This window comes from Lissotriton helveticus, chromosome 9 (genome assembly GCF_964261635.1).
Source record: "Lissotriton helveticus chromosome 9, aLisHel1.1, whole genome shotgun sequence".
NCBI classification, from domain to species: Eukaryota; Metazoa; Chordata; class Amphibia; order Caudata; family Salamandridae; genus Lissotriton; species Lissotriton helveticus.
This window is the reverse complement of record NC_136070.1, coordinates 1,257,866,452-1,257,891,777: the sequence shown is the minus strand read 5'-3', so window position 1 is coordinate 1,257,891,777 and position 25,326 is coordinate 1,257,866,452. Positions and strand designations below refer to the sequence as shown.

The 25,326-nt window shown below is 44.8% G+C and overlaps 1 protein-coding gene across 1 annotated transcript in view; it reads left to right on the top strand.

Moving 5' to 3' along the window:
* PRKAR2A (protein kinase cAMP-dependent type II regulatory subunit alpha) overlaps nucleotides 1-25,326 on the top strand; it is a 610,052-nt gene that overhangs the window by 483,464 nt on the left and 101,262 nt on the right. Inside the window, exon 8 of the mRNA XM_078661792.1 lies at nucleotides 7,136-7,210. Coding sequence (XP_078517918.1) covers nucleotides 7,136-7,210 — 75 coding nt within the window. The remainder of the gene's footprint in view (nucleotides 1-7,135; nucleotides 7,211-25,326) is intronic.

The following is a 25,326-nucleotide window of genomic DNA, read 5'->3' as shown; positions in this document are numbered from 1 at the left end:
CGATTGGCTGCTATAGAGTGCGTCTCCGATTCTGCTTCAGCAACATCTCACGTTCTGCATACATCAGCTACGGAGGCTTGGCCTGTACGTAAACTTCAAAAAGTCTATCCTTGATCCCACGCAGAGGATACACTACCTGGGCGCACTTCTGGATTCAAAGGACGCAAAAGCGTATCCTTCGGAGGAGAGACTATCCTCCATTCTCCTCAAGTGTCAAACCTTACTAAAGATTCCTCGACCAACGGCCAGACTGGTCTCGTCTCTGCTAGGGTCCATGGCGTCCTGCATTTTCCTCGTTCCGAATGCCAGGCTGCACATGAGACCTCTGCAGCAGTCTCTGGAGGATCAGTGGTCCCAGTTTTCAAACCGTTGGGAGGACAAACTGTCACTAGCTCTGTCAGTGCGGATCTCCATTCGATGGTGGATGCAGCGGAGTCATCTGGTAGTGGGAGTGCATTTTCAAGAGGACATGCCCAGACGATCGCTGGTGACAGATGTGTCCCTTCAGGGATGGGGCGCCCATCTGCGGTCCCTTCAAGTTCAAGGAGTGTGGTCAGAGAAAGAAAGACTGTATCATATAAACATGTTGGAACTCAGAGCTGTCCATCTAGCTCTCAAGGCTTTCTTTCCCGCGATCAAGACATCCTCTCTGCTTGTTCAGACGGACAACACAGCAACGATGTACTATCTGAACAAGCAGGGCGGAACGAGATCCAGACCACTGTCGCTGGAAGCGCAAGCAATCTGGAAGTGGCTTCTGGCTCGGGGTATGAAAATTTCAGCTGTCCATCTGCCCGGCGTCCTCAACGTTCAAGCAGACGACCTAAGCAGACACTTCGCAGAAGCACACGACTGGGTCTTAAAAGACGAAGTGATAAGAGATGTCTTCCAGGCCTGGGGTCACCAGAAATCGATCTCTTTGCAGACGCCGAAAACGCAAAATGCCGTGTCTTCGCGTCCAGGTACCCACAACGAGGGTGCAAGGGGAATGCTCTATGGATGGACTGGTCAGAGACATTACTCTACGCTTTTCCACCGATTCCACTCATTCCCTTGCTGATCAAGAAGCTGTACAAGTCCAAGACAGACATGATCCTGGTGGCTCTGGATTGGCCTCGCCAATGGTGGTACCCGGATCTCCTGTATCTATCCAAAGTACCGCACAGGAGGCTTCCTTGCTGTCCGGATCTGCTGACCAGAGAGAACGGCATGGTGTTCCATCCCAACCTGCCGTCCCTGAAGCTAGCAGTATGGTTCCTGAGTTCGTCCAGTATGGACATCTAGGCCTCTCGCAGGACTGTATGCACATTTTAAGAGAGGCAAGGAGAGCTTCTACAAGAAAGTCGTATGCTTTCAAGTGGAAGCGGTTTTTCATGTGGTGTGCTGCTGAAGGTCATGATCCTATTCGAGGTCAGGAACAGGTATTGTTACCATACTTACTTTCTTTGGCCAAAGCAGCTTTGCAGTATTCCTCTATAAAGGTCCATCTGGCAGCAATAACAGCATATCGAAAGTCCCCGACCCAGGGTTCTTTCTTTCAAATGCCAGTTGTGAAGGATTTTCTGGAGGGTCTCAGGAAAGTGTATCCTCCCGTGAGGGCTCCCTCTCCTCCTTGGGAGCTTAATGTGGTTTTGTCTAAATTGATGGGTCCTCCATTCGAACCTATTCATAAGGCCTCCCTTCAACATCTGTCGTGGAAGGTGTCCTTCCTTGTTGCTATCACTTCTGCGCGCAGGGTGAGCGAGATTCAGGCTTTTTGTGCTACAGAACCCTATCTCGTTTTCCATGCGAATAGAGTGGTGCTTCGGACTCATCCAAGATTTCTTCCGAAGGTAGTCTCGGATTTTCACATTAACCAGTCAGTTACACTGCCTACGTTTTTTGCTAATCCGAGCACTCCAGCTGAAAAAGCTCTACACTCTTTGGATTTAAAAAGAGTTTTGAAGTTTTGTCTTGATAAAACTAAGAGTGTTAGACTGATCACCTGTTTGTGAACTATGGTCCTCTGAATACTGGCTTGCCTGCGTCTAAGAGGTCCATTTCTAGATGGATTGTGTCATGCATTACGTTATCTTATCAGTTGGCACGGAAACAGCTCCCGAGCAAACCGAGAGCGCACTCCACTAGAGGGAAGGCTGCTACTATAGCAATGCTTACATTTTTCCTGTTTATGAAATTTGTAAGGCAGCTACGTGGCGTTCGGTTCATACCTTTGCTCGCCATTACTGCCTTGATTCTGATACTCAGGCGGATGCTCAAGTTGGTCAAGCATCCCTGAGGAATTTGTTTGGGTAATATATATATATTAGGATACTGTTTAGAGAGACTGGTATTCGTCCGCAGGGTATGGGATGGGCTTGCTACTCTATTCAGTGCTTATGACTATTGATGAGTATCCCCTGGAAGAGAAGGATTAGTTACTTACCTGTAATCCTAGTTCTCTTCCAGGGGTATACTCATCAAAGTCATAAGCACACCCACCCGCCTCCCCGGGGGAATATCAGAGCTGTCTATTTTACATGTTACCCATGCAGTTATCACACTGTTATACGCCGTCCAAAAAGAACTGACCTAACTGTCACCTGTGATGCATGATGGGAGCCTGGAGGCTCACAGAGGTCTTAAAGACACGGCGCCAGATTTTTCTGTTGTTACTATGCAGCCTATCTAGACTAAAGCTGCCTCTATGATCCTGCCTGTTTTTACCTTTGAAAATAAAGGTTGTGTGTTTCAAAGAAAACCAGGGCAGTGTTTTCTTCTTTACATTGTCATATAATGTAATTTATATGTCTTTATTTAGCAAATGTAAAGATTTTACAGGCAATAATGGCAGTTTTTAAGCCTAGAATGGTGTATATTGGGCTGCAAATGTATATGTATATGCATATTATCTATATATATATATATGGTTATTTTATGCGTATTTATATATATATATATATATGTAGATATATGCATATTATTGGCTATTGCTCCGGGGTCCCGCACGTGGGCGGGACTATTCAGTGCTTATGACTGTGATGAGTATACCCCTGGAAGAGAACTAGAATAACAGGTAAGTAATTAATCCTTACGGCTTCCTATACATAAACTTCTATTCTTGTGGGCATTTTTAAAATGCATACGTCTGCATCTTAGGATCTTCATTGATAGTCTTGAACGTAGAATATTCCTGCCTGTGTTTGCAGTTCCTGAAACAATTTAAATCCATGTAGTATGATGTATATTTAAGAAGCGAAATGTCCTATTTTTATATGCAGTTAGATCCACCATTGCGGATGCCGAGTATTTTGATTATTCGAAATTGCAGTTTTACTAATAATACATAATTTCAGCTCAAGCTCCCTGTACTGCTGTTAAGGCTAACCTTAATTTCGAAAGTGTAAGGTTGAATAGAGGAAAAAAAGTATATCCTCAAAAAATGGTGGGGATTAAGCCCTGTGGTGCCTGTCGCTGACTGATTTGCTTTTGGTCCTTGGAGTCAGACCATACCTTCAAGACCTTTGAGGACTGCTGGGCCATGAACCCCAAGGCGCCAAGGACTTTAAGCTCCTTTTTCTCCCAACGCCGGTCTCCTCTGGTCCTGGTCACGAGGAAGGTCCCAGGCCCATTCGTAGACTTGTTCCAGGCGCTCATTATCGCACTTAGTCGTCGGATAAGCCCCACAAAAAATCAAGGAAGTTGAAATTATTTTTCACTTTACTGCACCAGTCCAAAGCTTCGGATGAGGAGCGGCAACAGTCACTCTAGGCCCAGCTCACATGCGGAGCCTGCCTCTGGTACGCTGAATTTCCTGAAGCTGGAGCGGCCCGGCCCAACTCTGAGAATTTTATGAATCCATGCACCTAATGTTTGGGCTTAACAAACCCTGTGGAGTGCCTTCGGGCCCCATTGGCTCTGCGGGTGCCCCTACTGGATCCCTGCCAGCGGGTCCACCCTTGGCCATAGTTGGGCTGATTGGATCCAGTTCTGGCTCTGTAATGACTCCGACCAACACGAGACCCCAACCTTCCCCAAAGCCTGTTCCAGCAATGTCGTTCACGGTAGCCTCGACCCCATAATCATACCCGACTCCGACACAGAGCAAGACTGTGATTCTGCGCCAGCCAGAATTCGACTTTCTGAGATGGACCCAGTATATCAATGCTCGAAGGTGTCCACCTTTGAGTAGCACGCCACAGCTTTGGCTCAAAAGACACACTGACCCATGGCGCTTCTAGTCTCCGTGCGAATTTCCTCAGCAGAGCCATGCCGATTAATATCATCCACAATTTCTTTTTCAGAAAATGAAAACGCACTCGCGGGATTAAGTATTTCCCTAACTTCTTTTAATTTTCAAAAGACGCCCAGGTTGTAAAAGAACAACCGACGCATTTTGTTATCCCTGATAACTTGTTCAGGGTTAGTATGGCATACATTTTAAAACAACCAATTAAAAACAAATTGAGCATCCTGTGACTCATGATGTAACAAAGGGTCACTGCAATGTACTATGGTTGTCGTAGGTGACGATGCAACTTCTGTTGTCGATGTCTTTATTAAAGATGTATTTGCTGTTAAATGCGGATTCATTATGCAGCCTGTCTAATATTAGAGAATGTATCTGGCAAGCCTGATTTTTTTCTGTGTCCATGGAAGCCACTGTTTAGTTTTTTTTTTCCTGTCCAAACAAATCGTCGGAATATTGCAAAAAAATTGGAAATTGTTACAATTGGACCCAACAGCTGGAAAAATAATGGGCAAACATCCAAATATAACATTCCATCGAGCACAGAACTTGAAAGATAAATTGGTACACAGCCATCACCAATGCCCTGAGAATACGAAAGGGACTCAATGGCTGAAAACAAAAGGTTTTTGACATGTCACTTTTATAAAGTCTGCCAGATTGCTAAAAATACCATTGAGGTTAAACTGCCCAATAACAAAATGTGGCAAATAAAAGAGTTGATAACCTGTAAGAGCCAATTTGTTGTCTACGTCCATGCTCACTTAAATATAAAGGGAGCACGAAATGTGAGCTCAAAAAGAGGATACTTGAGCATGTATGTGCAACGATCCACAAGGACAGGGGCAATGCCATTGCTAAATATATGGAGACAAATCATGAAGAAGACTGAATCTTTGATTTTCTATGCGCTCGAAACAATCTACTAATGAAAGAGGAGGAGATCATGAAAAGAAATTAAGGCAGAGAGAATCCCGACAAATAGTGAATTTTAGAAGTTTCGCACCGTGGGGTCTGAACCAGAGTGAAGAACTGTATGTCCACCTTTAATCTGGCTTATTAATGAATTATTGGTTTTTGTATGATCATTCTAAATCGATAGTTACACACACATGTAAATAATTGTACGAAATAGAGAATGTATATGTAGATGTATTGTCACTATTTACCCCTTCACAATTTCCCCCACCTCTCCCCTCATAAACACAAGATGGAACGACCTAATCCGGATGAATACAATAAATTACCTCTAATGGCAATAAAAATATTTTAACATTTTTTTTAACATAAGGACTACATATGAGGATCAACTTAGCCCACTGGAGGGCTTGATCGAAGAAATACAATTAAATAGGCACCTAAATAGGATGCGGTATTTCAAAATCAACAGTGGGGTCCCCAATAGTCCATATGTGAGTAATTGACCCACATATAATATGGCGATCTCAACTTTGGAAAATTATGAGTTTAAAATTTCACATACTCCTTAATAGAAATGGGATCTTAGAAATCATTGGAATAAAACATCAGACTTTGACTGAATGAATGGTGTAGACACGGGGAGAAATAAAGTTTGTACAGGAAAAAAAACCACTAAACAGTGGCTACACAGACAAAATCAGGCTTGACAGATAAATTCTCTAATATTAGACACAGGCTGCATAATGAATCGGCTTTTAACAGCAAAAACATCTTTTAATAAAAACATCGACAACAGAAGTTGCCATAAACGAGGTAGATATTGATGATATAATCGTCACCTACAACTCCCATAATACATTGCACCAACCCTTTGTTACATCATGAGTCACATGATGCTCAATGTGTTTTTAATTGGTTGTTTTGAAATGTATGCCATACTAACCGTGAACAAGTTATCCGGGATAACGAAACGTGTTGGTTGTTCTTTTACAAACTGGGTGTCTTTTGAAAATTAAAAAGTCTGGGAAACGCTTAATCCTGCGAGTGCGTTTTCATTTTCATTTTCTGAAAAAGAAATTGTGGATGATATATATGTGTGTGTGTTTTACAGCATAACAAAAATGACATTTAACAATAGCCCCATTCTGTTCCTCTTACAGTGAAACTATTTGAGCGAGTTATACAAGCATCTAGTGTGTAGATACTATTATTCAATTACACCATAATATATACGGATGTTTAAGTTACAAACATAAGTAGAGCGAAATCACACAATTCATGTAAGAGCAAACAGTCTTAAAGAGCGATTGTTACATCTTCCGATGCCTGTTTAGTATCATCTATAAGCTACTGGAGTCGTATCTCTACTAAGACAGGCCTTTCTTACTTAGACAGGCCTGGAGAGGGGTATGATTGGGAAGTATCTGAGGATCCTTGTGATTATACCAACCCCCTTGGTAAGGCACAAGATAACTGGTATGATTAGTGCTTCAACCTGGAGTCACAGCCTCAGAACTACTTCTCCCTTTTAACAAAGCCCTCACTGATGTCCTGCTCAGGGGCCTCGGCCAAGCCTTGCACAGGGCGTCTGTGCACTGGACATTTGCCTGCTACCATCGCCCCACTTTTGGGGACCCAGCTTTCCTCACTCAGCATTTCACCACAGAGATTCTGGTTGCCCAGGCTTCCACATCCGAAGTCAACCCTGGCGCGTTCTTTACAGCTTCACTGGATACATTTACAGTCAGAAGACTGGCTGTCAACGCCGGACCTAATGGCTTTGCCAATTCTTATTTTTGTTTTATGTATATCTTTGAGTAACCCTTTTCCTTTATCGGCTATAGCGTACGTTTTTGTTTGTTCTTGTTTTCCTGAATAGCTTCCCTTGATATTTTTTGTTATCCCAATGTAATTAAATTGAGAAAATCATGTTACCAGTTAAAAAGATACAAAGTTAACCTACTTTTTTTATTTCTTTTATTCTAGATGTCTGAGAGGATGAAAATTGTGGATGTGATAGGAGAGAGGAGCTACCAAGATGGAGAACGCATCATTGCTCAGGTATATAATCACCATGGCTTTCATGACAAGTTTGCTGCGTGGTGTTCTTGGGTTGGGGTGGGGGGGCGGGGAGAATATTACCTCTCTTGACTAGTCTAACACTCCCAGTGTCTTTGGTCCTGAAGGTACTTAGCCTGATTGATCATTTCCAACCCAGAAATACTGGGGCTTGATATGAGAGCAGAGCTGTGGGGGGGGCTGTCGCAGCAGCTGCCCCCCAGCTCCCTCCTGTGATCCGAAGGCAACATGGGGGAAATAACAAATGCTCTCCCCTCACTGGCTTTGTTGGATGGGCGGTAGGTGACAAATGTCTGCAGATTTGGAACCTTTATCTCCCTTTTAAGGTTGCGGTGTTCCTTGTTATGTGTGCTATTCCCCATTCAGCCAGAAATATTGAATCATTTATTGTATAGGACTACTTAAAATCATTAAAACAGTCCCAAAATCAATGTACCGTTAGTTTAAAAGTAATAATAAAAAATACATCTTGCAATTTGTAATAAGAAAGAAACTGATTACCATTCAGTTATCTCCCTTGAACCCCTTGTGATGACTGACTCTAAAACAAGAATTAAAACAAGTAATTCAAGACTTTGCAGGCTTGTACAACAGTAAAGATTAATTTAGTTCGAATTAAATAGTTTAAATTTAACTGTCAAAAAAGTAGTCAATACTTTCATTCATAATACTTTGGCTGTCATTAATCAATCTATGACCTATATAATCATAGTGAGAGATAAGGAGGACTAGGTAGCACCCTCCACAGCCACCCATAGTTAACACATCCAAGTAGAAAAAGGTACAATGGTCTGTGAAAATATGGCGACATAGATTATTCTGTGTCTAGGAAAACCGAAACCAGATAACTGGATAAGGTGGGAATGTAAATGTTAAAAATACCTTAGAATACACCCATTGGAATTACCTTTATTGGTGGAACCATAGGTATATCGTACTTGTTATCGCTCTGATGAATTACCTGAATCTTCTATAGGCCTCCTCCTATTGGCAGAAACATGTTGATAGATGATTGGATGTAGTTGTCATTGTGTCTACAAATATCCCCTGGTTTAAAAAAAATAATTTTAAAGATACCAAAGGTATACCCACTAATCAAGGGAATTAAAAATGTCCTAGCTATCGTAACGGAAAGTTTCAATTCTATTAAGGACTCGGAGGCAACGAATATGTCTTCTTTCTTCACTTTTAACACAGCAGCCATCATTTAAAAAGAAACAAAACTATGTTTCCCATGAACACTTGGGAAAAACTAGTCAAAATGTCCAATAAGGAACAGACCTGCTAGCTCCAATCAGGGGGCACATATGCCCAACATAGTCTTTCCTCACTGGCCCTTCTCCCTCTTTCGTCGCGCGAAGTCAGCCCTTGGATCACCTTCATGAATCCTGTTTATTTGCATCAGATCCTACAAAGACAAAGGGACATTGTCACCACCTGGCTACGTAACCACCAAACCTGTGGGCAAAGAGCAGCAAAAGTAGTTATATTGCAATACAATCAGAATACGTCAACCCATACAATCTCACAACTCAAGCAGTATTACTTACTCTTATATGGGGAGGGCGATCTACAAAGTAAAAACCCTAGGGTGGTTTAATCCTTGCCTCTGAGTCCTTAAAAGAATTGGAACTTTCTGCTACGATAGCTAGGAAATTTTTCATTCTATGTCAGGACCGGAGGCGAGGATCATGCTAGTTCAAAGCTTGCTCACCACGAGGTGAGCCATACAAAGCACCTGCTTGAAGTAAAACCTCTTAAAGGTAGAGTCCGAAGACCAGTCTGTCGCGTTGAGGATATCCTCCAAGCGGGCACCCAAGCCAAATGCCTTAGAGGCCATTGCACGTCGTGTCGAGTGGGCCCCAAAAATCCTCTGGTTAATTCCAGCTACCTGCATTACCCTTCTAATCCCCTTAGCAATGGTGGGTGAAGAAATCCCCTTAAAGGGCTTACGCAGTGCAATGAGAAGCTGTTGCTCTGCCGGGGGTGAAACTCCTCGGTCATTTCTTCGTATGTTTTCAGGCACTGGACAACGCACAGCTTAGGAGAATCTGGAGTGTGAACGTTACGCAGTTAGGGGAGAAAATCCTTCCTGTGATGTCTAATGCCCTCACAGAGACGCAGTGGCAAGAGATGAGGCAGAGCACCATAGCTAGCTTAGAAGAGTTTCTGCCGTGACAAAAATCGATTAGGTTGCCAGTAGAGGAACAGGTTGAGAACTTGGCACACATTCCAAAGAGCTGAGTAACAGGGTTCTGGAGAAGAGAAAGCCGGATACCTAGCAACAACCTGCACAGTAGAGGGTGCTCCCCAATCGCCACTTCTTTTAACGGCATGTGGCCGGCTGAAATGGCTGACCAGAAGATATTTATTGTCTGTAAACTAAATTGCTAAAAGCCAAGTGTTCAAGGAAAGTAAGAATATACACTACATCTGTGTCCAGGGGATTAAGACTCCGTCACATACACCAACTGGACCATCTGCCCCATGCAGATCTGTATCGTTTGACAGTGCTGTCCGCCCAAGCCTTGGACATGAAGATTTCAGCCTGAAGACCCGGGACCTTTCATAGTCTCCTGTAAGTCGCCACGCCATGAGCCACAGTGAGTTCTCCTGAATCAGTGGCTGCAGAGCTTGGGATTCAGGAGGAGAGTCGAAAACTGGGGAGTAGGATTGGAGAATACCAGTTAAGTTCCAGTAGAACTGGAAACCAAACATGGAATCTCCAAATGGGAGTGATCAGAACCACTTCTGCCTTCGGTCTCCTGACTTGCGCCGATGTCCTTGCGATCATTGAATAGGGGGAAAGGCATAACTCCTCTCCCGACTCCAGTCCTGGAGGAAAGCATCTGAGGCCACAGCTACTGGGTCCGGCCTCCAGCTGAGGAAACTGGGAAGCTGGTGGTCTAATCTCGAGGCGAACAGGTTCACCGAGAAGGGGCCCCAACGGTCGTGCAACATCGCAGACCTCTAGGTCTAGCTGCCAAAGACTGGCTCCCTGAAATTACAGGATTGAAAGTCGGCCACTTGGTTCTCTTGGCCTGGCAGGTACTCTGCCATGACAGAAATTTGATGTTCCAGGCAATACTACCAAAAGCTGGCAGCCAAGTCCGAGAGGGCTTTGGAGCGAGTACCCCCTAGGTGATTGATATAAAGGACCACCGAAATGTTGTCCATTTTTAGCAGGGCGCTTGACTGGATTGAATGCTTTGTGCCGCAACGGACTGCAAATGAGCCTGCTAGAAGCTCCAGGCAGTTGATATGTAATCCTCATTATCCAGTATTGGGGTATCTTTCATAGATTCACATGCCTGAATCATTCCCTGTCGCCGAGGCGGGACTCCCGACAGGGAATGATTCAGGCATGTGAATCTATGAAAGATACCAATACTGGATAACTGAAGTTACAGGTAAGTAACTTGTTTTCTTCTTCTGGAGACCACAGTCCTCCCATAGAGACAGCGCCGCATCTGTCGCCCCCGTCTGCCCTGCTGACATCGAATTCTATGACCAAGATAGACACCTGTTGCCTGGTGAGACTGTGCCTCAACTCGTGCTGAATCTTTGACACCTTCCTGGAGGGAAGACTCCGAAGATGAGGTGGAGTCTATTATGAAACCTAAAAATGTCACACCCTGAGCAGGCATTGAGCGTTTTTTTTTTCTTCTCCTTCACTACAAGGCCTAGGCTCTGAAGAACATCCACTGCGATCCGGAGGTGGGAGGCCAACTGGCATGTGCAAGGGTCCTTCAGGAGCAGCTCGTCCAGATACACTATCATTCGTATACCTCGAGCCCTCATGTATTCCACCACCAGTTGGAGTACCTTGTTGAAGCACCAAGGGGCTGAGGATAGGCCAAACGGAAGACCGGTGAACTCTTACGTCTGTTGCACGCAATTGAGCTGAAGAAACAGGCAGTGAGGCGAAAAATTGGAATGACCAGGTAGGCGTCCTTGAGATCCAGCGGTACCATCCAGTCTAAGGGGCGGAGGACATCCCTGAGGAGGTGAACACCGTCCATTATGAAGTGGCGATAGACTAGCCACTCGTTGAATTTGCTGAGGTTTGTCACCGGTCTTTGGCCCCCGTCGGTCTTGTTGACCAGAAATATTTTGCTGACGAATCCCTGGGGATGAGGGGTTGAGAGGGAAATGTCACCCTTGGTGAATAGGGACGTGACTTCCTCGGCCACCAGGGCGGCCTCTTTCTGTGAGAACTCAACGTGACGGGGCCCTACCCCTTGTGTGGGTTTGCCAAAAAACTCTATGCGAAAACCTTGTACTGTCTGAAGGACCTAAGCGTCCCCTGTGATGGAAATCCAAGTATGGAAAAAAACTCTCCAGATACCCCCTACCTTTAAAAGGGTAGAAGGGAGAATACTCACCAGGACTTGCGGAGTTCGCCGCTCCTTGGAATCCTTTGCCTCTGCCACATCGACCTCTTGTAGGTTAGAAATTCCCGAATCGGGATTGGTCTTGGAACTGGCCTTGTCTTGAGCTTTGCCCTCTTGGAGGATACTGATTGGACGGGTGGCCGGTCTAGCGGCGCTTACCTTGACCATCCCCGTGGAAAACACGGGGGGAAAACTATTTTAATGTATCTCTGGCCTTTATCTAGGGAGGTACAAATGGTTCTCCAAAGAGGCCTCCCTGGGCAATGGCGCCCGCCTCCAAGTCCGTGAGATCAACCAGCTTGGGGTCAACTTTAATTAGGAGAGGTAGACGAAACTCTGTGGACCGGGCGCAATTCGCATTGCCCAACTCTTTGTGCCCACCCCGATAATGTCTCTGGGGAGATAAGGCAACCTGTTAGCTTGGCCTCTTCTGCCATGTCCAGTATTTTTGTCAGGGGCCAAGGGTATGCAGCAGCTTGTCCTGGCATGCCCGCCAAGAACTGTCTATCCCCTTTTTGGGGTTCTTCATGAACTTCTGGAGGAAGGTGGTCATGCAGGTGTCGATTTCGGGTGTGAGAGCCACTTTCCCTTCGAGGGAGGGATGAGGGCACTCGGCCTCAGAGACAATTATGGACCTCTTTCTCCAGCGGTCGCCGGATGTGCCCCGCTTCATACATTGCAACTTTGTCAGCTGGGGCCCACTCGGAAGAGTGGGTAAATGTATAATCTCATCTGGGTCGAGCATGTCTGAGGTACTCGGTGAGCTCTGAGTGGCTTGGGAGGGGTGCCAAGGGTCTAGAGGGGACAGGTTCATTATCAGGGCCCCCTGCATCATTATCTGGGGCAGCAGTATCAGGTGTCTGCCTAAGAGCCTTACAGGGCTTCCTTGGAGGGGGCTTCAATTAGTGGAGTTGGGTGTCAGCCAGGTATTGTGTACGAGGGATTCGCTAGGCGGGTGTTCCAAGCCCTGGGACACTTCACCCCGGTGCAATATAATGTAGAGGAGAGCCAACCTGGAATCGTGTCCCAACAGGCCTTGGAGCCTAGTAATACCGACCCTGTCAGGGTGTCCGAAACAAAGGAATATAGACCCTGCTGCTGAGTTTATCCTTGTGAAATTGGCAGCAGAGCGTTCAACAGATTGAAAAAACACGATCGGTCTCTAATTACTTTGGAACGGCACGATTGGAATACAGACCTCAGCAGCATGGGCATCCACAGAAATTTTTCCAGGGGGGGCGCTAACATGGCAAATGAAGGGGCGTGGCTAATGTTAATCAATAGGGGCGGGGCTAAAATGGCAGACAATCAGGATCGGGTAATGCTCAGGCCAAACTGAGAAAAAAAGTGGTGAATTCTGCATTTGAAACTGGACAACAATTAGAGCACACATATGAACCCTAATATTACACCCTGCCCCCTTAAAACTCATACATTCCCTATTCCCTGAAATTAGCCCCCTGGCACCCCAAAACCCATAACCCATACCCGCCCTGACCCCTAAAATTGTCCCCCTGGTACCCCCAAAACCCATACCCGCCCTGAACCCTAAAATGTCCCCCCTTGCAACCCAAAACCCATACCCACCCTGAACCCTAAAATTAACCCCCTGGTACCACAAAACCCATACCCACCCTGAACCCTAAAATTACCCATGCCCCCCAAAACTCATACCCACCCTGAACCCTAACATTACCCCTGGCACCCCAAAACCCATATCCACCCTGAACCCTAACATTTCACCTAGCACCCCAAAACCCCATACTCGCCCTGAACCCTCAAATTATCCCTGGCACCACAAAACTCATACCCACCTTGAACCCTAAAATTATCCCTGCCACCCCAAAACCCATACCCACCCTAAACCCTAAAATTACCCCATTGGCATGCCAAAAGCTGAACGCTATCGGGCAGATTTACAAGCCTCTGCGCCACTTTTGCATCACTATTAACATGGGAAAAGTGTCGCAAAAGTGGCCCAAGGGGCTTGTAAATCTACCCCTACAAGCTTACACTACATTCGCATATTCGGAGGGGACTGTCCTCCTTGAGGTTTCCATGCATGTAAGTCTAAAACACTGTAACCTAGATATGCAGCCAGTAGGTAATGCTGGTGATGCTGCAGAATGCATTAAAGTTACTGGAACTTACTTAAAAACTGCTGCCTGCTCTTCTGATACTATTCGGTGGAGTCGGGCTGATAAGCGGCACTGTCGTCCTGGCATCCAGCCCCTTCCGAAGGTCTCACTTTCTAGATAGGTGTCGGTCAAATGTCTCCTGGATTCTCCTTGCCTGGGCCTCCTCTGCTTCTTCGTCTGTGCCCTTGGATGCAAAAAGAGACACATCCATGGCCCTGTTCACCATTTATCTGGTGAGCAGCGCCATGGATGTGTATTCCATAGAAGTGCACAGACAGCAGGGAGAAAGGGATGGCAGTGCAGGTGACGCTTTCCTTTGTAAAGTCATTCCTGCTGGCGTCATAGCCCATGGTTTGCTGTCTGTGCACTTGTATGGATACACACCTATACAAGTGCATAGACAGCAAACCCTGGGCTATGATGCCAGCAGAAATTCCTATACAAAAGAAAAGCGTCACCATCCCTTTCCCCTTGCTGTGCACATCTTCCCACTCCCACGCCATGACCAGGCAGCTAGAAGTGGCGATTTGTCATTCTGAGGGGTGTGAATGTTATTAGAATGTGTGTGCCCGGCTGAGACAGCTTCCCGGCACACCACACACACACTGCCGCACCCAAGTACTTCACACAGGTCTTTAAAAGACCATTTACTTGGTAATGAGGCTTTATTGTGTTTTCACCCTTACTTAGAGCCCCTGCATCTTCACTCTGCACATGGCTTTGGCTGGATAATTTAGCCCCCCCCTCCCGAAATTTGAGGGAGAGGAGTTGACATGAGGTTTAAAAGAGAGGTGAACAAGGCCCCCCCTGCGGACGCCCATGCTCAGCAGGTGTCTCACTCAGGTCGGCTAGGCTCCTGACTGGCACACAAGCCGAACTCCAAAGTGAGGAGATTCAAACATGCGCACCACAGTCTTGCGTCGCCTCCAGTGCTCCCTGGCGGTTGGAGGCCATACACGGGTGCCACAGCAAATCCGGCCATGTAGGAGCGCATTGTGTTCCCACGGTCTTGTTAATAAAGTCAACAAAATAACGCTGCGGAACAAAAGAACAGATGAACAGGGCACGGCGAAGTCGCTCTACATATAACAATTACGGAATGAGAGCAACACACCAAATCATTAAGCAAAGCACAATATTGTGAAGGTAAAGTGAACAATGAAAAGGGGAACTTATCTTGGCTGTGCAGCAGCGAAGAAAGAGGGAGAAGGGCCAGTGAGGAAGGACTATGTTGGGCAGAAGTGCCCCCTGATTGGAGCTAGCAGGACTGTTCCTTATTGGAAATTTTGACGACAGTTTTTCCCAAGTGTTCATGGGAAACATAGTTTTGTTTCTTGTTAAATTATGGCTACTGTGTTAATAGAAGAAAGAAGGCATAATCCTCGCCTCCGGTCCTGACCTAGAATTCCAATGGGTATCCTAAGATATTTTTTAACATATGGATCCCTATCTTATTGTACTTTATTAAGAACTCCCTCACAAACTAGAGGTTGAGGAAGCCTATGATGAAGCATGCCACATTACGTGGGTGAATCTTCTCTATCAAGAAGATCTGGATCTGGTTTCAGAGCCTAGTTTTGCCTAAATACGTAATAATCTATTGCACTGTATTTTCAAGGGGCCCCATACCTTTGTTGTGCTTAGACCTTTCTCTGACCCCCTTCGAAAAGAGATTTAAATATTCTGTTACTCTTTGAAGAAAAGATTGAATATTGTTGCGTTCCAAGTTTCTTTCGCTGGTAAATGTGAATGCGGAGTTGCTTATAACTGCTATTTAAACAAAGTTTTACTGCTTCTTTGCACTTTTGAAACCAAGTGATACAAAATTCTTCACTTAAAAATTCTGGATAGCAGCATCGCACAATTACATTTTGTAACAGCACAACCTACATTTAGTCGCATTTTCTAATTTGCTCATAACAGTTCTAAATAGTAAATAAAAAGAACAAAACTGATTATTTGTTTATTTTATATATCAAACTCTTTAAGGTAGTGTTGTTTTCTAAGTATGTTAAATAATCCAATTAATAAATCAGCATCTCTTTCTGTTTTGTTCGGACAGGTCCTTAAGCCAAGAAATTATTAACTATTTTCTCACAGTTGCTTTCAATACACAGTATATCGGATTGTCTACCCATGTTATCAATACCTAGGCCCTCACATACAAAGCCATTTTTCGGTTGGTAAGGATCTGAATCAAAAATTCTGAGCCTTTCTGACTGCAAACTGGCATTCTTTTTGTATTCACCAACCCGAAATAGCGATTTTGTAACATGTTACCAAGTTCTTACTGAATCAGTAATTGAGTACTGGAATAAATGCAGATTCAATATTTAGAATGGGCTTGTTAAGGGCGTCCCTTCAAAATAACGAACCTTTAAGCTATGTATTAATACTTTGCGACCAAAATCCAGTTGCGAAACATTTTACCACCTCCTCAAAAGTGGTGGTAAGCCATTCTCAAATGGGAAGTGGTCCGCAGGGACCCCTTCCTATTTGTAAATGTACATGAGACCATTGCACGCTCATAAAAAAGGTTTGTATCATTTGTCTGTTATAAATTCATCCTGTTTTCCTTTACGAAAGATGGACTGCATTAAAAAAAAAACATTGCTTTATTAAAAAGCAATCACAGACACTGGTCTTCTGACCCCAGCAGGCCACAATGCCTGTCATTGTAACCAATCGTGGTGAGTCCCAATTTACAACTTAACTCCTGCTTATTGATGAGGTAGGTTGAATTGCGACCCACTACAAATCAACATTTTGAGAACCAACCTTTTAATCAGTCAGGATTTGTAGATCGCGACTAGTCACCTGCGAGGGTATCCAGGCACTAGGTTCTTGTTGTGATCAGTTGAAAAGCAGTTCTTGAGTCCCTTTCTGAATTCCGGGAGTGAGGACGATGCTCGAATATGGAGGGGAATGTCCTTCCAGTTCTTGGCAACAAGGTGGGAGAATAAGCGCTTCCACTGTAGCTTTGGCAGATGCAGGGAGTGTATGCGTGGGAGGCGAAACAGGGGTCTTGTGGGTTGATGGAAGTTCAGGCGGTGGTTGATGTATGATGGTCCGTGGACATGGAGGGCCTTGTAGGCATGTGTCAACATCTTGAACTTTTTCTTGGACGGAGAGCCAGTGGAGGTTCCTTAAGCGAGGCGGGATGTGGGTCCGTTTGGGGAGGTCAAACATGAGTCTGGCAGCTGAGTTCTGTATCATCTGGAATCTCCTCAGGAGTTGGGTCGGGATTCCCCCTTAGAGTGCGTTGCCATAGTTAAGCAGGCTCGGCTGGTGACTAGGACTTGAGTGGCGATTTTCTTGGTGTTGACGGATAGCCATCTGAAGATCTTTCAAAGCATGCGGAGGGTCTGGAAACGGGCAGAGCAAGCTGCGTTGATCTGGCATTTTATGGAAAGTTTGCTGTCATGGATAATGCTGAGGTTGTGTGCATGGTCTGTCGGTGTGGGTCCGAGTTCGGTGGGCCACCAGATGTCATTTCAAGGGTAGGTGGTGTTCCCAAAAATCAACACCTCCATCTTGTCCATGCTGAGCTGCAGGCAGTTAATCTTCATCCAGTCGGCACCATTAGTCATGCAGTTGTGGAAGTTAGTCCTAGTGGTGGAGGGGTATTCTGAGAGCAAGAGGACGAGATGGATGTATTCTGCATAGGATATGTTGATGCCGTGGGGTCTTACAGTGTTAAGCAGGGACGTCATGCATGTGTTGAACAGGGTGGGGCTGCGGTATGAACCTTGAGGGACGCCGCAGATGATGCTGTTGGGTTCGGAGGTGAAGGATGGTAGGCAAATTCTCTGGGTTTGTCCTATGAGTAAGGATGTGATCTATTTGAAGGCGTCTCCAAATTTGGTGGAGTCTCTCAATGAGGGTTTGGTGGGATATGGTGTTTAACGCAGGTGAGAGGTCGAGGAGGATCAAGGCTGCTGTTTCTCTTCAGTCGAAGAGGGTTCTGATATCCACAGGAACGATCAGTGCAGTCTCGGTGCTGCGGAAACCCTGATTGGGTGGTGTCCAGCAAGTTGTTTCTCCCCAGGTGTTTGGTGAGTTAGCCGTTGATGGCCTTCTCTGGGACTTAGGCGGGGAAGGGGAGAAGAGGGATGGGGTGGTAGTTCTTGAATTTGCTGGATTCGGTGGAGGTTTTCTTGAGAAGGGGTCTGACCGCTGCATTATTCCATCCGTCAGGGAAAGCAGCTGTGGTGATCAACGCTTTGATAATGGATGACTTTGCACCTGATTTTTTGCTCCAGGAGTTGAAGAAGATGTGGGGCAGAGGTCCGTGGGTGCTCCCGAGTTGATGGATTTCATGATGCCTGTGATGCTTTGTACAGCGAGTTGTTCCTATGCGGTGAGTGGGTCTTTGTGATGGTGTCCATTGGTATGAGGCGGTTGTAGAGGTTTACGGGTTGGAGTTTGAAGCTTTCTTCCAGGGGATCCTCATCAATAGTCATAAGCACTGAATATTCCCACCCATGCGCTGGGACCCCAGAGTACATTAAATATATATATTAATATATATATATATAAAGCTCCCATAAGAGGAGAGCTTTTGTTGAATTAAAGAGCTGAAAAACGACTAAGGTGTCTGCCACGTATTCTTTGATTGCTGAAAAATAACCAAGCGAGAACTGGCCCTTTTCTCACCGCGAGCACCGGCTGTAGTGTTCCTCCCACCAAGGACTAAGTTTGCTGAATGATCTATATTTCTATTATGCCCTCCGTGGCGGAAACGCGTTGTGGCTTCCATGTAACCTGTGGAAAATAAACATCTTTTAACACTTACTTTGTGGTCCGTGCTTCATTCTTCGTAAACTACGGAACTGCCAGTGGCTGGTGGAGTGCTTGGATGTATATATATATATATATATATATATATATATATATATATATATATATATATATATATATATATATCCACAACTTGGCTCAGTTTAGGTAACCCCTGGCGCTCTCTCACCGGTGCGTTTTCATCGGCAGAGCCCTGCCGAAATCACATTCCAAAACTACCTTCGCAGGTAAATGAAAACGCACTCGAAGATTTTCTCCTTTTCACAGTTGTTTATTGCAACCTCGCTCTTGCAGATACCAACGCGTTTCACCGCCAACAGACGGCTTGATCACGGTCAATACTCCTTCTCTCCTATCCACCTATAAGGTGTCATTGTGCAAAGTCACGTGATTAACATTTTTCCTGTCCCTGTTGGGGAATTCTGGGTGATGTAGTTTGCATCCCTTAATTATGTTAACAAGCACAATTTATACTCGCACATATTGCAGTGTAGTTCTATTGGTTTCTAGGATGCCACACACAATTTAATCTCGCTCGCCCTCTAGTGGGCTGACGTTTTCTATTTCAAACTATTTCATGCCCTCCAGTGGGCTTGAAGCAAGTTTCATATTATGTTATGTATGACTCTCCCATGTGTATAACCAATCATTAATTGCAAGTTCCCGTTACCAACCCATTCCCCTGTGTATTGTAGGCTGTTTCTAAATTTCATTGACATTACCTAGCAATCCAACGAAATATTTTACATATATACAAATATACAAATGAAGTCTCCCCTTGCGATACTGCAGTGACACAGTATTTGTATATTTGTATATATGTAAAATATTTCGTTGGATTGCTAGGTAATGTCAATGAAATTTAGAAACAGCCTACAATACACAGGGGAATGGGTTGGTAACGGGAACTTGCAATTAATGATTGGTTATACACATGGGAGAGTCATACATAACATAATATGAAACTTGCTTCAAGCCCACTGGAGGGCATGAAATAGTTTGAAATAGAAAACGTCAGCCCACTAGAGGGCGAGCGAGATTAAATTGTGTGTGGCATCCTAGAAACCAATAGAACTACACTGCAATATGTGCAAGTATAAATTGTGCTTGTTAACATAATTAAGGGATGCAAACTACATCACCCAGAATTCCCCAACAGGGACAGGAAAAATGTTAATCACGTGACTTTGCACAATGACACCTTATAGGTGGATAGGAGAGAAGGAGTATTGACCGTGATCAAGCCGTCTGTTGGCGGTGAAACGCGTTGGTATCTGCAAGAGCGAGGTTGCAATAAACAACTGTGAAAAGGAGAAAATCTAAGAGTGCGTTTTCATTTACCTGCGAAGGTAGTTTTGGAATATATATATATATATATATATATATATATATATATATATATATATATATATATATATATATATAATATATATATATATTTTTTCCACAACACATTGCAGCCTTCAAGAAAACGCAAGGCTAACCAATGTCTCGACAATCTGCTTTTACATCAATAGACATATACTCTGTTTTTAATTCTTTAATACACACACACACAGGGAAAAAAACAGGAGGACAAATAGACATCTGAACCCTCTTTAATGAACTCCAGAAGCTGCAATGTAACATAGTAGGCATTGTTAGACCATATGCTGTATTGGAACCTTAACAGAATAGAAAATGAAAGAAAACTGGCACCGTGCCTTTAAGGCAGCCATGACCCCCAAATTCCCATCATGCCTCAGGACCCTGGAGTTTAAACACTGACTTTTTTGGCTTTTTGGTCAAAAGTTTCCTCTTAAAAACTGGTTAGTTCCTGTTCTCTTGACGCCTTTCACCTGTTGAAGTGAGGAGCTACCATTTTCTGACAGATTTTCTATTTTTTTTCTGTCAAAATATGCCTTCTTTTTTCGATCCTTGCCCTTCTTATGGCAAAAAAAGAAGGCCAAAACAGATTATCACTCTGTATTCTTTGTCTCCCTGAGACACATTCTCCTGAGAGCTGCCATCATTGCACAATGCTCAACATTGAGACATTGGTCTCTGTTGGCGTCAACTCAAAAGCGTTCGATGTCGAGACAAAGTCCTCCATTGATGTCGACCCAGCAAAGTTCAACGTCAAGGCCTTGGTCCACTTTGATGTCCTCTCAATGACTATCAATTGTCAGAAGATATTCTCTGTCTTCGTCTCCCCGCACGACATCGAGGCATCGGTCTCCGTCGACGGCTCCACGTATGAGGTCAAAGCACCAGTCTCCGTCAATGGTTCGTCTTTTGACGTCAAAGACCAAGCCCCCGCTGGCAGCGTCTCACCTGACGTCAAGATACCAATCTGTCGGCGACATCTCTCCTGACATTGAGAATTTGAACGCCATCAGCGTCCTCCCAGCACTCGACGCCGGCTCAAGATGACTTGGAAATGCGGCGTCGTTCGACATCTAGACACTCATCCCTGTCTGTGTTGTCACACCGATCTCGAGATCATCCCGGGGCCCTCTGTCAATGTCGAGCATCTCCAATTCTCTGTCCCTTGATAGGCAGAAACAGAAGGGAGCACCACAGAGGGCGGATCCTGCTGCACAGTAAGAGAAGAGAGGACAGAGATAACCTTCTGTGCAAATATCTCCCAGATGGCCAATTTGTTCACCCAGACGTGCGGGGGTTTGTTCTGCAAACTGCCTTCCCTTCCTTGCCTCAGCTAATGCCTCCTCCCTCCCGGGAGTCATGGGGTCGTAACATCTTCGCCTCCACTAGCGCTGCCCTTCGTTCACTGAATACAGTGTGTCTTGGCTCGGACTACCTCTGCCCTGTGGGACTCTGCAGAGTCTCTTCTTTCGGCCACCTCTGAAGGTGCTCGTGTTGACCTCCTTCATCTTCTCCGGGATGGCCGTGACCTTGCTGAATTTACGATCCGCTCGGCCTTGGATACTGCAAATTCCTTAGGCCGAGCTATGGCTGGTTCGGTTGCCTTGCGGCGCCATGCTTGGTTGCCGGATAGCGTCTTCCCGGAGAATATTCGGGAGCGACTTGTTGATCTACTCTTTGATGTGGTTCTATTGTTTGATGCCCACGCCGAATCGGCTGTTCAGCGCCTCCTTGTGGGCTTTCGCCTTCCCCCTTAAGCCTTTATTTCTCAGATCTTCTTTTCGCATGTTCTGGGGGTGGTTACCCTTCCATTTAGCATCCTTTAGATGCATTATGCGTTTTGAGCTGGCAGTAAGCCTACTGTGGCAGTGTTCCACAGATTGTTGTGTCTGGTCCTCTGACAGTGGTTTGCCCTAAGCGGTGTTCCCCGTGTGTTTCGGGTGTGCCATACTCCAATTGGGGTAGTATTATATAGCTCTGCTTTAAGTCTACTGGGCCTAGAGATCCTTTGGGCTCTATGCGTCCCCTGGTGCTCTTATCTTGCCGTTGTACGATGTTCAGTGTTGTGACTTGGCGCAATCTTCTATATGTCATGGTCTTCTTGATTATATGCCTCATTCTCCTCCTTGGAAGGTTTTCATGGTGTTTTTCACGCTTAAAATATGGCTACCACCTGCCATTAATGTACTGGGTGTGCTCCTATAACACCCATGTTGCATGGTCGGGGTTTGTTTACCCTTCTTTGCTATATATATATATATATATATATATATATATATATATGGGTACTCTCTTCCTATATCTCTACCTCTCTTAGCTGCTGCTAGGTCTGGCCCTGTGTCTCCACGTGTCAGGGAGCTTTTCAGTGCTGTACTCAGGATTGCCCTTGGTCTACGCTGCAGGGTGTCTTTCAGTACACTTACGTGTACTTAGTTGCTTTTCCTGCATCTTCAGCAATGTGGTCCCTTTTGCGTCCCACTCCCTGGGGTGGTTCCCCAGATTTACACTGCTCCCTTCTTGGTGTTCAGATTCTGAACGATATCTCTTTCTGGATGAGCGTTGTTTTACTCCCAGTTGGAGGGTGTGGTCTAGAATTCTGAGATTCTTTCCTACATTTATACGCCTGTTGGTACTCTGGTGCCAGTGCTGCCACTTCCTTCGGATGTAACCCTTTCATTAGGTATCACCCTATACTATATCGGCTGTGCCTGCGGGATAGCTCTTCTGATGTCGGTCGTCCTAGGGTCTGCACCCTGTATATCTGTATTTCTTGAGTTAATTCTCACCTTAGTCTTCAAGCTGCCTGGTTGGGCAGTCCTATGCTAATTTTTATCTACGCCACCTTGTTGTCTTTGTGGCTGTGTGCTCTGTGCATGTTTCCGTGGTGGCCCGCGTCAGCGTGCCTCAGATTGTTACTGTTCTCCCGTGTCGCCCCTTTGGTGACTGGGCGTGCACTTGGCGTGTTTCTTGTTACCGTCTGTGCTTCTAAGACATTGCTCAGTTTCTACCTCTTGCCCTTTGCTTCTTAGCTGTCGCCTCTCCGGCCTTCCTTCCGTGGGCTAGCATGGTAGACTCTGGTTGCATCTCTTAATGTTTTCCTCAATCTTTGGTTGGTGTCCGCATAGTGTGCCATTAAGGTGAGAGTGGTCTTTCTTCCTCCTTCTTTCGGGACTCTCTCTTTCTCCAGTATTGGGGTGTCTTTCATAGATTCACATGCTTGAATATTCCCTGTCGTCGGAGTGGGAGTCCCGCGATAAATAAAATAGCAATTATATGAGATATATATATATATATATATATATATATATATATATATATATATATATATATATATGTAACAACATAAAATCTGAAATATATACTAGAAAAAAGGCATAAGCAGACTACCCACATTTCTACATAGGAATGCATGGGAAAGGAAAAAACCATATGCAGTCTATCCTTGTCATTATTTTGGTCCAAACTGCAGCCAATCAGGCGTCAGCAGCCCTCTAGAACCTTCTCCTCAGAGCTCAGCACCTCAGATTTTCTACCGCACGTCGTGTGTAAGGGAGTCTCCCTGAGCTCTGCTCAGTTTTCTCTACTCTTCTTCCTTTTGCCTGGTTTTCAACATGTCTTCAAGTAAGAAATCTCTCTTCCGAGCTTGTTCTTCATGTGGAAAGCTAAGACTTTATTCAGAGAATCCACACAGTAAGTGCCTTTACTGTCTCTACCGTGACCATGAAGTGGGAAGCTGTAAGTTCTGTAGAACTTTCTCCACTAAGACTTTGAAAGATAGGGAAGGCCGTCTACTCCTCTGGCTTCAGAGACTAAAGGACAAAGAGCATGTACTTTCTGATGCTGAAAGCCTCATGTCTGGCCATTCCCGAGCAGCCTCCAAAAGAATTAGTGTGCAGGAGTTGCCTTCTCCATTTATAAAGAAGCAGAAAATGTCTTTCTTTGCCCCCCTGCGGTGTCTTCGCCTCTCCATACTACTTCTGGGCCCACGGGACCTGGCCCCAGGCTACTGCTGCGACTTCTTGTCAATAAAGTTTCCCCTTTGGGTGAACTTGTAAGCTAACCACAGTTTAGACCATGCACATACACATTCAATTCAGTACCGCAAATTAGGAGCAGCAAATGATATACATGATAGTCATACAAAAAATGTACATTTTATTTTGGTATATTAAAAACCATGTTAAAAACAATTATAATAAATAAATAATACACTGTGATACACAATAAATTAATCACAAGTAATGGGACAATACACAAGGAAAATGATTTCAATTAAAAAGAGGGGCAATACACTAGTCCGAACACAATACTAAATCACACTCCAAATTGTACGTAAGTTTCTAATTGGAGGAGTTTCTTTGTTCAATAACTTAGCGTGTCTCTGCCCAACATTGCATCGACGCGTTTCGGTATGGCAAATATTATTCAAAGCCAAAAACCTTCCTCATGATTAAAATAATACTATCCCACTTTAACAATGTATCTGAAATAAAAAATACACAATATAAGATATACATGGTATGACTGATCAGAAAAGTACATACATCATTTTGCACAATTCTACTTCTACACACTTCTCCAAATGCAACATACATTTCATCATATACAGCACTCTACTATGTTTTTACATCACCAGTAAGTGCTGGAATAACAGCATTCAGATGTGCAAGACATTGTCACATAATCGCCCACAGAATGTTAAGGAGCAAAGAGGTCTCACAACATGTAGAAGAGAGCTCTTTTGGCTAATGTACCTCTGATTCAAATTACATAGCCAGAAAGCCCGTTTTAAAATCAGCCAGCAGCAAGACAGTTGGTATTCTAGGAATAGTCCCATTCCTAGAATCATATGATAAAAAATGTGTTTACCTTAATTAAGGTCAACAAGTGACCAGTGTTGGTGGTGCTGCTATATCCAGCTACCTTCAGGTAGTACCTAGAAAGTCAATCCAAAATATGTTTTATATTAGAACTCTGTGGGCTTCACGCTCGCCTCGCTGTTAATTTGATGGTGTGAGGCTGTTTTAATAAATCTTCACACTTTCCGTGTCACCCCGACAGTCGGCTACTATTAAGCTTGTTAGTAGAAGGGGAACAGGACTTACATTTTAGATAGTGCTCGTTTCCCCAGCCCGTTGGCCAGACCAACCCATCTATCTTTAAGTACAATTGCGGGGCAAGGGACCTTTTCGGTATAATATTCACCTCTGAATTGCCTCAATGTGCGTGTAGACATACACTGCACTCGGTCATCACCAAAGTTGTAATGACGCCGTTTCTTCCGGGACGGATCTAATCCTTTTGGTCCCGTTGCAGCTAGACCGCCTGCAGTCTGAAAAATTTAAAAACAGAACACAGTCAGGGAAGATGACCTCTCTGCTCTTTTCAGTGTCCTCAAACC